Raw genomic sequence first — 14,452 nt, forward strand, 5'->3', positions numbered from 1 at the left:
AGTTTTGACATTTAGAATAAAAGACAGTGGGTGTAGCATAGCACATGAAAGGGATTTATGGCTGATGTAGAGAAAGTAAACAGTGAAAGCTTTCCCCCTCTATTTCATAACATTAGAACTTGAAGTATTCAAATTATATTGATGGAGGAACTCATTCACGTAACTCATAATTAATTTATGACATTCATTGCCACATGATGACCACTAACTTAGCTGGAAATGAGGTGAGTTTCTATCAATGGATTTTATGAAATGTTGTATATCACCCTCAGAACCTTTGAGTTAAAGTGTAGATACATTATTAATACTAAGGTGGTGGTGGTGGCGGCGGCGTCCAAAGGCAGTCTACAAATACTAGATGATGGAGAAAAATGCCAGGGCAGGAGGGGTTGATTGTTTCCATTAACTTTATTGGAGTCACCTGGCTGGCAACAAAATGGACCTTTGGTCTGACCTACCAGGGCTCTTTGATTCTTTCTGCCCTTAAAACAGGCAAATATTTCACTTTTGACAATAACTTATCAATTTATCAGTTTAAACAAAAGACTTAGGTACAGAATACAAATAAATATTAGCTTACCAGTAGAAAAGCCCGTACTGTTCTTATTTTGTTAAGCTCAAGCAGAAGCTTTTGTGCTTTCTCATGGTTACTACAGTATTCATCATAGATCCGAAATTTGTCTTTCTGTGGGGGGCAATTTTATATTAGTCATTTGGTCTCCAGGTTTGCTTTTTAACTTTTTGATTAAACATTTTTTAAAGGCTTAAGTAACATATATAAAACAGATAACTGAACTCAATTAGATTAGTAAGTAAATAAAACTATAAAATACAAACACATTACGCCCAATACTGGAAAACTAACCACAGACAAAACCAGACAGGAAGAACTAGCGCTCATTTCCATTTAAGTATCAGCTTCATGGTTCAGTTCAAGTAGTTTTTGTGCTCTCTCACTGATTCTAAACCCAGTGCACCGTGAATACTAGATGTAACTGCAAAACTGCATTTTTGGCAGAATTACAAGGTAACACTTCATGCCAAAGAATGCATCGCACAGACTGCCACTCATTTCCACAGCAAATGCGCTTTAATGTAAAAAGCTTTTTGCACCTGACTGAAAAAAATTAATCTATTTTTTTATGTGGTAAATCATTATAACTGACTCTAGCAGTGTATGCTAAAGGGTACCTTGATGGGGGGGAAACGCAGTGCATCATACTATCTACAAAATGAACACTGAAACTGTAAGGCTTTCCTTTTTCGCTGTAACTCTGGCTTCCAAGTGTCCTGAAAAGACCTTTAATTATGCAATCAAGTCTGTTTTTGTCCTCAGTGTGAAGTGTACATGAGCTACCATGCCAGAATTCTTTTTTTAAGCTGAGCTGAGGAAGAGAAAATCAATTAAATATGAAGCTTATATTATTAAAGTTGACATACAAAGTGAAGAAAGCAGGCTCCCACTTCTTGTTGGGCATTGGGTTCAGGATTTAGACATTCTTCAATACTAGACAGGAAGTCCTTGTGCGCTTCAAGAATATCTTCAATGTTTGAGAACAATGTCTGTAAACAAGAAGCCCAGAGAGTGAATGAATGAATGAATGAAGAGAAGTAAAGTACAATACATAAAATGAGAGTAAATAACAACGAACCTTAACTGTTTCTTCCGTAACATTTTTCTCAATCTTGGAAAAAGCCCATTGCATTATTCTGTGAAGGAATGCCTTGAGAGAGAGGGAGAAAAATAAAAATAAAGAAACTGCCCAGGCACTGAAAAGCTTGAAGGCAAAGAAGTATTGTTTTCAGATCCAGTGTGGTTTAGTGGTTAGAGTATCAGACTAGGGCCTGGGAGACCAGGGTTCAAATCCCCACTTGGCCATGAGGTTCACTGGGTGGCCTTGGGTTAGTCACTGCCTCTCAGCCTAACCTACCTCACAGGGTTGTTCTGGGGATTAAATGAAAAGGGAGGGAGCCATGTATACTACCTTGAGCTGCTTGGATAAAAACATGGGATAAAAATACAGTACAGTGGTACCTCGGGTTAAGTACTTAATTTGTTCCGGAGGTCCGTTCTTAACCTGAAACTGTTCTTAACCTGAAGCACCACTTTAGCTAATGGGGCCTCCTCCTGCTGCAGCTGCTGCTGCTGCTCCGCCAGAGCATGATTTCTGTTCTCATCCTGAAGCAAAGTTCTTAACCTGAAGCACTATTTCTGGGTTAGCGTAGTCTGTAACCTGAAGCGTATGTAACCTGAAGCGTATGTATCCCGAGGTACCACTGTAAGTAAATAAGTAAATAACCATGTTAGTCTATAGCAGCAAAAAATAAATATAATTATTATAATTCGCTTTGTACTACTTACAGCAATATCAAATTATATTATTGCTGTCAGTAGTACAAAGTGAACTGAGAAGGTGGCGCACTACGCCACTGATTGCAGTAAAGTTAACAAGATGAGAACTGAAGAATACAAATGCATGTCTCAAGGGAGTTTCAAACATGAATATAATAATTTATTGCCGAAACATGGTAATAGGGGGAAACCATGTATTAAAAGGGGGGTAATGAACTGTAATGTGATAAATGGAAGGCTGAACCTACCCTCAGTCAAGTACAGACACTTTTTCCATAGCATAAGCACCAAGTGAGATTTTCTCCCAAATAAACATGACGTGTATTAGAACGTTAAGCATACGGACCATTTTCTTATCCAGTTGTGGTTAGGCAGCAATGGTTGAGGTAGCTTCCACAATCTCATTACTCTTTTGTTACCCTGGTGTCCCAGGCTTCATCACACACCCTTGAGTGGGGGACAACAACACACAATTGTTCCAGTCTCACCTCCAAGTATTTTATGCATGATGTGAAAAAAGCAGGAAAACAGAAGCCAAACTATGTATATATGTTGTAAGGGACAGCCTAGTGAGGGGTGAGGAACTTCAGGCCAGCAAACCAAACACCTCCCTAGACCATGGGACTCTCTCCAGGCCACACACCTCAGTGGTTTTACTTCACAGCCTCCTTGAGTGTTTTAGCTTGGCTGGAATGTGCCCTTCATCTCTGCCTTGCTTGCTGAACAGAGTATATTACTTAACAAAGGTAGAATTTTAACTCATGTGAAGAAGGTTCCTCACACTTGGCCTTTTGTTGTTGCTGTTTAGTCGTTTAGTCAATAGGTGCTCACACAGAGCAGACATCTGCTATGGGGCACTAACAGAAGATATGCATTTGTGCAGTACAAACATGGCCTCTGTTTGCATTACTTTACAACATCAGGTAGGAACACTGACAGCCAGATGCTGAATATTGAAATCAACCTATATTTGAAATTGATGGTCTAGATAACCATACTAGGGACGCAGTTGATCTTTAAACCAGCAATGTCGCTGGAATCCTAAGGAGCATATTTTTCATATCTCTGCATGCCTTTTATGATATATACCGTACTTATCTTCTAAGACAGTTAAGATGTATACCATATCATAAATTAGGAACAAGACAGAATAAGTAGATAGCTTTAGCAGCATGACAAATGTGGAAGAGCTTACAAGAGCCCTATCAATTTATGAGAGATGCCTGGGGCATCAATGATGGAAAGGTGCAATACAGACACAAACTTCCTAACTGTTAATCATTTTCTCTTATGTGGCCAGAACATTTTCTCTCTCCCTCTCTCTGGTTTGTGTGTGTTGTCCTTCATCACAGTTTTTATAAGAGACCATCTAATTCTACAACAGAGGTTTTCATACAGTGGAAGTGTGGTAGGTGACTGCTTCCTTCTCCTACAACATAATAATATTATTGGCTTGTATTCTGAGAAACACAAGAAGGGAAATTGTGGAAGGCCCTCTCCTCCCCACCCCCTTGCAGTCACCAGTGCCCTCCCCCAAAATCCACTTCAGGGGGTCAGGGCATGGGGAACAGGACATGGTGGTTCCTGAAAGGGGGTGGAACGTGTAACCCTTGTTCATTTCACGCTATTATTAATTCTTATGAAAACATAAAATATTATTGCTCTATTAGTTCAGCATGTTTACAAAACATTTGCCTGCGTAGATGCTTAATGCTTATTTTTCCAAATGTTTTAGGGTCAGTGGCGTAGCGTGGGTTGTCAGCACCCGGGGCAAGGCAAGTAATTTGCGCACCCTAACCCTAACCCCCAGATGTTGCGCCCGGTGCGGCCGGCCCCCCCTGCACCCCCACGCTATGCCACTGGTTAGGGTGCAGTCCTAAATTATATTTTCTATTTGTTGTAACTCACCCTGGGACCTCATGGTGAAGGGCGGGTGATAAATCATATAAACAAGCAAGCAAATAATAAAATGGGGCTGGGGGCTGACTGTGGTGCCCTAGTGGCCTGCCCAGTTCTCTCCAGCAGGGCAGTGAAGATGGAGCAACACTCTTGTGCTCTTCTTTCTCCCTCCATTTTTTTTTTAAAAAATCTAATTTCCCTTCCATTAAAACTACACCAGCTCCGGGGGGCTAGAAAGACATACCCTCTGATCTACCCTAACAAACCCCACTTTTCAATTTAAGGCAAGGATCATGGAAGTTTCAACACTGGCAGAAAGGGGCATCTGACATCAGAACTCCCTGTTCAAGGCTGGTGTTGTTTTTGCTCTCAGAGAGGAAGGATTCAATGGGAGGGAGGTCCTGGGAGAATGCCCTCTCAAAGACCACAGGATTAGAGGGCTAATTTAAATAAAAGTTTGTAAGTAAACAAGCTTTACGTTTAGAATCAACTGCTTTATTTAACCTACATTCCTGACACTAATTTATAGATGCTGAAATACATAAACATTTGGGCTTAGCAACAGATTTACATAAATCACCAGTGCCACATTCATTACTTCGAAGCCCCACCTTAAAATGTGGCAGCCTACCTTTTAAGTCACTGAAGCTTATGCTATAGGATACAGTATTCACATTATTCTAATCTCTTCTGCCTGCTTCCAGCTAATTTCAGTTTTGGAAGACAATTAAAGATAGCACCATAAATGATTGCACTGAGAGCACAAACAACCCAATTGTAATGCTATTTGCATCCTTCAAAAATAAAGAAGCTTATTTTTATGCCCTGTCCCCTGATTAAACCGTTATTACTGATATTATGGATCATTCAAAAAAATTAACTTTTTCCGAAACTAAAGTCAGATGAAGCAAATTACATCCCCATGTTGCTAACAAATATGTTCATCAGCCCCAGACAGTAGAAACATTGACCCTGCTCCACTGAATTGAAATTTCAGCCTTCACGACATAGGAAAACGGCCAAGTAAACAGCTATTTTCATGGAGGAGGGTCAATATATTAACTGATATGCATGAAATTTCATATTTAGCTATATAATCCCTAGTGTAGTAAGATAAGACCTTTGGAGCAGGAATTTTCAAAAAAAAACTGCCCTAGGTAAAGGTAAAGGGACCCCTGAGCATTAGGTCCAGTCATGGCCGACTCTGGGGTTGCGGTGCTCATCTCACTTTATTGGCCGAGGCAGCTGGTGTACAGCTTCTGGGTCATGTGGCCAGCATGACTAAGCCGCTTCTGGCGAACCAGAGCAGCACACGGAAACACCATTTACCTTCCCGCCAGAGCGGTACCTACTTATCTACTTGAACTTTGACATGCTTTCGAACTGCTAGGTTGACAGGAGCAGGGACCGAGCAACAGGAGCTCACCCTGTCGTGGGGATTCGAACCGCCGACCTTCTGATTGGCAAGTCCTAGGCTCTGTGGTTTAACCCACAGTGCCACCTGCGTCCCAATGAACCGCCCTAGTAGGGCAGTAATTGTTCCTTGATAATTTGTCACCCCCTCCATGATGGCACCTGGGACAGCCCGCCCCCCCACCTTTCCTATGCTCCTGTGACCAAGTACATATTTTTGACTTTCACATTTTTTCTCTCTCTTATTTCAACAAAGCTTTGGAAATGTAGTTACTTTCTTTATTCTCATAATGCTTTTAATGAAAAGTTAAATACTAAATTTAGATAAATACACATATATTCATATTATATTCAAAACCCTATCTGTGTTCCTTGAATCATTTGGGTGTCAGTTGTGTTACTAACCCATCAGGCAGTATAAATATTTGTATAGAATCTTAATTTGTGTTTAATAGCTTTGATGGATGTTAGATGCAAAGCATATACATACAAAATACTATTGAGAGAATTGATGCACTTCCCTCTGTTTCTGCATATAACACATACTTTTTCAGGCAGTTCTTACAGAAGAACTGGGAAATGACTCCTCCTTTAGTTCTTCTTCCTATGTCAATTAACCTGTGCCAGCAACAGAGACAGAAGCCAATCATGCTGCTATTTGATACTGAACAAAAAGACTCTTTTCTCAGTAAGTCACCAGCTGGATGAACACCTGTTTCCCCTACTTGGCTGGAGTGCTGATGGCACTAAAAGAAATAAACAACCTAAAACGGAGTGCTTCCGGAAGTGGCAGAAAGATATCTCTAAATTTGTCTGGCAGGGCAAAAAGCCCAGAATTAAGTTTAAGATACTAACGGACGCAAAAGAAAGAGGGGGCTTTGCCCTGCCAGACTTAAAGTTGTACTATGAAGCCGCAGCTTTCTGCTGGCTAAAAGATTGGCTACTTCTTGAGGACACGGACGTGCTGGATTTGGAAGGTTTTAACAATGCATTTGGATGGCATGCATACTTATGGTATGATAAGGTTAAGATTAACAAGGTCTTTAAGAACCATATTGTCAGAAAAGCAATATTTAATGTCTGGACAAGATACAAAGACTTATTAGAGAACAAAACACCGAGGTGGCTGTCACCCTTGGAGGCCAAGGCCCGAAAAAGACCTAATATGGAGGCCAATTGGCCAAAATATTGGGAAATACTAGAAAGAGATGGAGACAATTGGAAACTGCAGAGTTTAGAGAAAATGAACGATAAAGTGCGAGACTGGTTACACTATGCTCAGATTAAAGAAGTGTTTAAGAATGATAAAAAGTTAGGATTCCAGGTGGAGAAATCGAAATTGGAAACAGAATTGTTAGAACCCAAGACCAAGGTACTTTCAAAAATGTATAACTTGCTGCTGAAATGGAACACACAAGACGAAACGGTTAAATCGGCTATGATAAAGTGGGCCCAGGATATTGGGCACAACATCATGTTTGAGGACTGGGAAAGGTTATGGACCACTGGGCTGAACTTCACAGCATGTAATGCTCTGAAGGAAAATGTAATGAAAATGATATATAGATGGTACATGACCCCAGTGAAATTGGCTAAAATATACCATTCGTCTGATAATAAATGTTGGAAATGTAAGGAAAATGAAGGAACATTCTTTCACCTCTGGTGGACCTGTCCTAGAGTGAAGGCCTTCTGGGAAATGATATATAATGAGTTAAAAAAGGTGTTTAAGTATACCTTCACCAAGAAACCAGAGGCCTTCCTTCTGGGCATGGTCGGCCAGAACGTGTTAAAGAAGGACAGAACATTTTTCATGTATGCTACAACGGCGGCAAGGATACTTATTGCTAAGAACTGGAAAACCCAAGATCTACCCACACTGGAAGAATGGCAGATGCAGCTGATGGACTATATGCAACTAGCTGAGATGACGGGCAGAATCCGCGACCTGGGAGAGGAGAGGGTTGAAGAAGACTGGAAGAAATTGAAGATTTATCTACAAAAGTATTGTAATTTGGTTGAATCTTAACAAGGAAGTCAGAGTAGAAATAACTGTCTACCATTAAATTACAATTTTATATTTGAGTTTAACCTAAATATTGGATTTAAGATCATAAACAAGATGAAAATTTGCTTGGAAAAATTTGTTTGTAATGATGAAAGTGGAAGCGGGAGACGTGAGGGAGTCCACAATAGAATGAAAGGATGTTATGAAACTTATTTTGTTTGTTAAATATGCATTTGTATGAAAAAAAAAACTCAATAAAATATTATATAAAAAAAAATAAAAGAAATAAACAACCCACCATCCCAGAACAGAACCACAGTCTGCTTCTATTTTTAAAGAAAACTTCAAGTTCTAAAGAGCAGACTGCAAACCTGCTCCTCAAGGACCACATCCATCCCTTGGTCTCATTTCGGGTTATCATACATCTGGATTTTCCTGGACATGTCCGGGATTCCAATGGTGGATTCTGGGGGGAATTTCGGGAAATTATTCAAATGTCCAGATTTTTAAATGCCCCCCAAAAAGCTCAACAACTTTATGTGCTATTCCTTGAAATATGGCAACCCTAGTAATTTCATACTACAATGGTACCTCAGGTGAAGAACTTAATTCATTCCGGAGGTCCGTTCTTAACCTGAAACTGTTCTTAACCTGAAGCACCACTTCAGAACAGAAATCGTGCTCCGGCAGCATGGCAGCAGCAGGAGGCCCCATTAGCTAAAGTGGTGCTTCAGGTTAAGAACAGTTATAGGTTAAGAATGGACCTCCAGAACGAATTAAGTACTTAATCCGAGGTACCATATTTATAAAAAGAAATAAAGAATCAAGATTCCATGAACCAAGAGAGATCGAGATCCATTTTTCATCCAGAATTTTATAAGTTTTCGTGGAAATCCAAGATATCAGCAGAACAGAGAGCAGGGGAGGAAGGGACGAAAGAAGTAACGGACAAACCTGGTTAAATTTTGTTTTACGGAAATTTTTACGGGTTGATGTTTTTATTATGTTTTTTAGATATGTTGTAAGCCGCCCAGAGTAGCTGGGGAAACCCAGCCAGAGGGGTGGGGTATAAATAATAAAATTGTTGTTGTTGTTTATTAAAATCCTGCGTTCTGGATGAATGCTAGAACTACTTTTTAAACTCTCTCTCTCTCTCTCTCTCTCTTGGCTTGCTCAAAATTACAGTCTTGGATAATCCTCATTTTCTTGTGCAATGTAATTCCTTCTGGGACACAATATCCATTTTATTTTATTTCTAAACAGTTTACAATTAAACACATCCTGCCTATGTTTTGCATCTGCTGGTAAAAAAAATAAATCCTGTATTCTGCACACGTGGATGAATTTTAAAACCAGCTTATTTTTAAAATATCCCAATTTTTATAGTGATTTATGAAAAGCAACAACCTTAGATAATCCACATTTTATTTTCAACTAATTCCTCGTGAACAGCTCAAAATGAAAAGGTGATTCCATGCTGTGCCTTTTCAGAGAGCAGCTTCCACAGGGAAATATATATTACTGAGATGCTTTGGCTTTTCCAGATGTATGGTAAACAATCTAGGATAAGAGGTGGGAATGCTGCCAGCTTCTCAGTTAAAAACCTTTTCATAAGTGTGCTTGTTTGCCTGGGTGAAGGATGGAGTGATGGAGGGGATACATAGAAAAATGTGACTTTTGCATGGCTGGAATGCGGCCCAATGTACAAAGGTAACAGCCATATTCATTTATCTGCCCACTTTTTCCTCTGCCCTCACCCACCACTGGCATGCAGGCCCCAGAAGACTGTTCGCAAGGAAATGTGGACCTTAGGTTGAAAAAGCCACCTCTCTCACCCAGTGGCGTAGCATGGGGGGTGCAGGGGGGGCCGGCCGCACCGGGTGCAACATCTGGGGGTTAGGGTTAGGGGGCGCAATCCACGGGTTAGGGGGCGCAGATTACTTGCCTTGCCCCGGGTGCTGACAACCTACGCTACGCCACTGCTCTCACCTGCCACCACACTACATGAATCTGCCTAAATTCTAAGGCTGCCTTCTTGAGAAACAGTTCTCGCATCCTGCGTATGGAATGCTTTCCCCCCAGTTTTTCCTTGTGTCAAATCCCAAGACTTTCTAGTCCCAGGTGAATACTTTTTCACTTAGCTGTGCTTTTTATCATGTTTATTAGATCCATTTTGCTGCTACTGCTGTTTTATCCTGCATTGCTGCTTTTTATGTAATTGTTGAGGTTTGGTTCCTAACACTGTCTGGCTTGAAGAGGTGGGGAAATTCCACAAATGTATACTCCTAGTTAGTTATACAACAAAACTCAGGTTTATCTCACTCAATGGCACAGTATTTCATTCATTACCCACCGAGAGCTCAAGAGAGCTCACTCTCCACCTCCATAATCACCACACTGTCAGCTGTGTAGTTGTATGCAGTGTAAGTAACTGAATTTGCTCACAGTATTTTTTTGTTATTTGTCTGGGAGCACAGAATGTGTCCCCGTATTGCTCCTGCTCTTTCTGATAGGTATTGTGAGGTCACGGAAGTGGGACGACGCATTTCTTTCGGAGGCACAGCAAGACTTGTCCAACCATATAAAGAAAAATATCTTACCCCAAACACATTTGCCAGCTGTTAACTGCAAACCTTAAAGACACATTTCTTTCCCTGTTATTCTTAAGGAACAGACAAAAAGGAAGCAAACATAATTTCCTGGCTGTAGTGGGGGGGGAGGAGTTCACCCTGAGAACAAAGGAGGGTGGAGACCTCAACACGCTTTTTGTTCCTATGAAACAGATTTAAATGGTTGCAAACCCCTGGACTGACAATACGCTGCTTCTGAGAACTGAGTTTCTATCTGATTACTGTGAGATACACAATCTTAGCAGATAAATGGAATAAAGAAATCTCACGTGGAGATGCAGAAACAAGGCCAAAATTTATCTCCATAGGAGTACAATAGCATTAGAACAGCTTCTTGGATGAAGAGTACATTAGCAGTATGAAACTGCATATGTGTTTCAGTGAAGACTGTTACTTAAAAGAGACAACAACTGGCTGCAGGGTAAAGTGCAGTCTCTTCCCTCAAAAGCTATTTTTTTAGAGAGAACAATATATGCCTGAAAAATTCTGATGGTTTTTTGGTATTACTATGCGGATGCCATTTTAATACACAGGTGCTAATGGCCAGATATTGGTCAGAGTAACTTTCTGCCACATTTATGTCCAATCAGAATTGTCAACATTCACTTAGTCTGCTATTCCCACTCACAACAGCTGTTTTCACTGAGATACACAGATGTTGGCACCAGAAATTTCTAATGCCCTTTTAAGGGTCAAGCTAGATGTTACCTTGGAAAACATGCTGTTGCAACCCCATATTTGTGGGTAGGAACACAGCCACATACAGAGAAGGACTGGTCATCAGGAAGGAGTGTGGGAAGGTGAACCCACCCCAGGTATCCCTAACCTGCTTCATGTGGACTCATTTCTGGTTTTGGAAACTGGCTAGGGAAAAACATTCAAATCTGCTCAGATGAGAAACATTTGCAAAGGAGAATCAGTAGGCTGAGGGAAAGTGATTTGCCCCTCCAAGCGCTCTATATTAGCATTATGAGGAAGAAATGGGTATGTTTCTTTCATAACACCTAGTCTGGTGCCGATGAGTATTACAGACTAAACAAATGTTGCAGGTAAGGTTTAGGACCCCATCTGATGTAGCATTTGGTGCTTATACCATAACTGTTTTGAACAGAACAGTAAGCACATGTATGTGGAGACAGACCCAAAGAAATATGGGAAACTGCTTTTTAGGAAGTCAGAGTATTTGTCTACTATTTTCTACTCTTGGCTGGTAGGGGCTTTTCGGGGTCTCAGGTCCCAGGGATGTCACATGGATAGCCACTTTCAATGTGACTAAGTGCGCTCTGACAATCACTTCAAAATGTCTATAGCACCACAAAAATGGCACACAATATTTCATTTGATTCATATGACATCACAGTCAGGAGACATTGATTTGGCTGATCTCCTCTTAAAGAAAAGAATGACAAGGCAATGAACAAAGTTTGATCAATGCTGAAGCAGTAAGTTAATTCCTTTAACAGCATGTGAAGCTGCATAATGCACATGCCATTGACTTAATTAATATCAAGCTAAGTTTTAATATATATCCCATCTTAAGCCATCTGTGAAAATAAGTATTTCACATCTATTTAGATGCAAGCTGGTAGCCAAACAAAAAGTGTTCAGGGATTTCAACTGTGCTGTATGGGCACTTGCAATATAATACATAGCTCTGAATTACTGTAAGAAATAATTGCTACCTGGTTCAAATATCATAATGGTTTTTCCATGCACAATTTCATGCCAAAGCATGTTTTCAATATATATGGTTTTAAAATTATTGTAATGCATGTATCACAGGAAAAAAAATCCCTGCAATACATGGAATGTCAAGAGTCATTGATAAATCATAGTCGTCATGCTCTGTATTGATGCCATGAGAGAGGATGGTGATCGTTCCAGTCCCTTGGCAAAGAAAAGATTTGCTCGGAGGTGTTCCTTCTCTTTGAACTACTCTATATTGTGAGCACAAAATTAAATTTTCTACTGAAATATTTTGCATACATTTTATCACATTTTATTTCTCTCTATAGAAACTTTGCTTGCAATCCTACTGTCAGGATGCTGTTGTCAGCTCCCAGCTGGCTGCCCAGGAAAGTATAAAGCCAAGGAAAAGTTTCTTACTGTCCTTTTTATTTCAATCTTTAAAGAGAGAGGCTATAGAACCCAGCCTCTTGGATAATGGCATTATCCAAAGTGAATCTCTACCCGCCTGCCCCCATCTCTCTCACTTCCTTATTCATCACTTCTATGGGTGCTGCTAAGTGCCCTCTGTCTTTGAGCACTTTGCTTTCCTAATTTAACACTTGCTGGGTTCTGAGAGATGGAGGGTCTGGAATGCTTTCTAATGACAGCGTGTCAGCCAGCTGCTCCGGTTCTGCCTGCTCCTCCTCTCCCATTATTTTCTGAGCTGTGACCTTCTGCAAACCACTGTTGTAAATCTATACTGTCTTCCTCTTCCTGCTTCCTAGCAGGATCAGAAGGGGGTCTCCACCATTTCTCCTCTGCCCAGTCCTTTACCTTACCTGATAGTAAGCCCCACAGATCTCAATGGGCTTCTTGAGTAGACAAGTATAGGATTGTGCTGTTTGTTATCCTTGAACTAAATTGCCATTAAGTACAAAAAAAAATTTCATAATGAATTTTGTAATTAATAAAATCTCAATAAGGTAAAAGGTAAAGGTATCCCTGCCCGTACGGGCCAGTAGTGTCCGAACTCTAGGGTTGCGTGCTCATCTCGCTTAAGAGGCTGGGAGCCGGCGCCATCCGAAGACACTTCTGGGTCACGTGGCCAGCGTGACGAAGCTGCATCTGGCGAGCCAGCACCAGCGCCACACATGGAAATGCCGTTACCTTCCCGCTATAAAGCAGTACCTATTTATCTACTTGCACTTAAGGGTGCTTTCGAACTGCTAGGTGGGCAGGAGCTGGGACCGAACGATGGGAGCTCACCCCGCCGCGGGGATTCGAACCGCCGACCTTACGATCAGCAAGTCCTAGGCACTGAGGTTTTACCCACAGCACCACCCGCGTCCCTCAAAAATCTCAATAACTACTGTTTAATACTTGCTTTATGATAGAGATGAACTTTTGATTGTTAGAGATGCATTCTAGTCCTTTAACAGTCACTCAGTAATGGCTCTTCTTCATGTGTGAATAAGAAAATATTTCTCCTTGTGGCTTCTCTGGTGTGTTGTAAACAGCTCTCCCATCATGTCATATTTTAGATCCCACATATTTTAGATCCCAGTCCTATATATATACATGGAACCCATTAATTTCGGTGGAACTCATTTCTATGCAATGGATCTTTAAAAGTGCATGGTTAGTTTTGCAAATTCAGCATGGTTATTTAATTTTGTATAGTAGAAGTGGCAGTGCAATGCCAGTTGAGAGGAAGGGAAAGAGAGAGATTCCAATTAGCGAAAAAATGATGAAAGCTTCATTGAGTCTTGTGTACAAATTGTTCTGCATACCTCTAGTGAGTAACTGTATCATGGCCAATATACTTAGCTAGGATGGAAATATTGCATTTTAGTCTGAATGATTCAGCACTTTTCCTTTTTCTTTCACCAATTATCTTCATACTCTGGCAAACTGATTAAAATTCTTGTACAACCATGAAATGTTTAACCAAATTTGGAACAATTATTCAGCAAGTCTTTTTGAATATCAAGTATCAGTCTTAAATTTAATAAGACTTGTGCCCTATCTAGAGGTTTGTGCACTCTCAGATGTACAGACAGACCTCTTTCGTGCCCAGGTTTGGGAGGGAGGGGGCACCCAAGTAACATTTGTATTTGTTTGCGTGCATGAATGGGGTTCAGTTATCAATGGAAATGAAAGGCTTATGGCTTACAGATTAGCTTGTATGCCTCCATAAGCAATTTCTGAACATTAGCCTGTATTTCTCGTCTCTTTTTAGCTGAATTTTCAGCAGCAGCAAGCAGCTTTCCTTTAAATGTTGCTACCCTAATAACTTGATAATCTTTGTTTCTTGCAAAATTTGTATCAAGGCTTCCCCACCCCATCTTTGTTTTAATTCCCTATTGGCATTTGAATCAGTAACTTGAGCTATGATAACAAAGCATACAAGTGACACAGAAATAAATGTGGTTGGTTTATGGCTTTTCATATGGGATAGGGGGGCAACTCCCATTTCTTGCG

The 14,452-nt window shown here is 40.6% G+C and overlaps 1 protein-coding gene across 4 annotated transcripts in view; it reads right to left on the minus strand.

Moving 5' to 3' along the window:
- PREX2 (phosphatidylinositol-3,4,5-trisphosphate dependent Rac exchange factor 2) overlaps window positions 1–14,452 on the minus strand; it is a 107,494-nt gene that overhangs the window by 70,167 nt on the left and 22,875 nt on the right. For all 4 annotated transcript variants that reach the window (XM_081918390.1, XM_081918391.1, XM_081918388.1 and 1 more), the window contains exons 2-4: window positions 1,653–1,724; window positions 1,441–1,563; window positions 581–685 (exon numbers count right to left, since the gene is read on the minus strand). In XM_081918390.1, the coding sequence (XP_081774516.1) occupies window positions 581–685; window positions 1,441–1,563; window positions 1,653–1,724 (300 nt within the window). The remainder of the gene's footprint in view (window positions 1–580; window positions 686–1,440; window positions 1,564–1,652; window positions 1,725–14,452) is intronic.

This window comes from Podarcis melisellensis, assembly GCF_964234715.1.
Source record: "Podarcis melisellensis genome assembly, chromosome: 7".
NCBI classification, from domain to species: Eukaryota; Metazoa; Chordata; class Lepidosauria; order Squamata; family Lacertidae; genus Podarcis; species Podarcis melisellensis.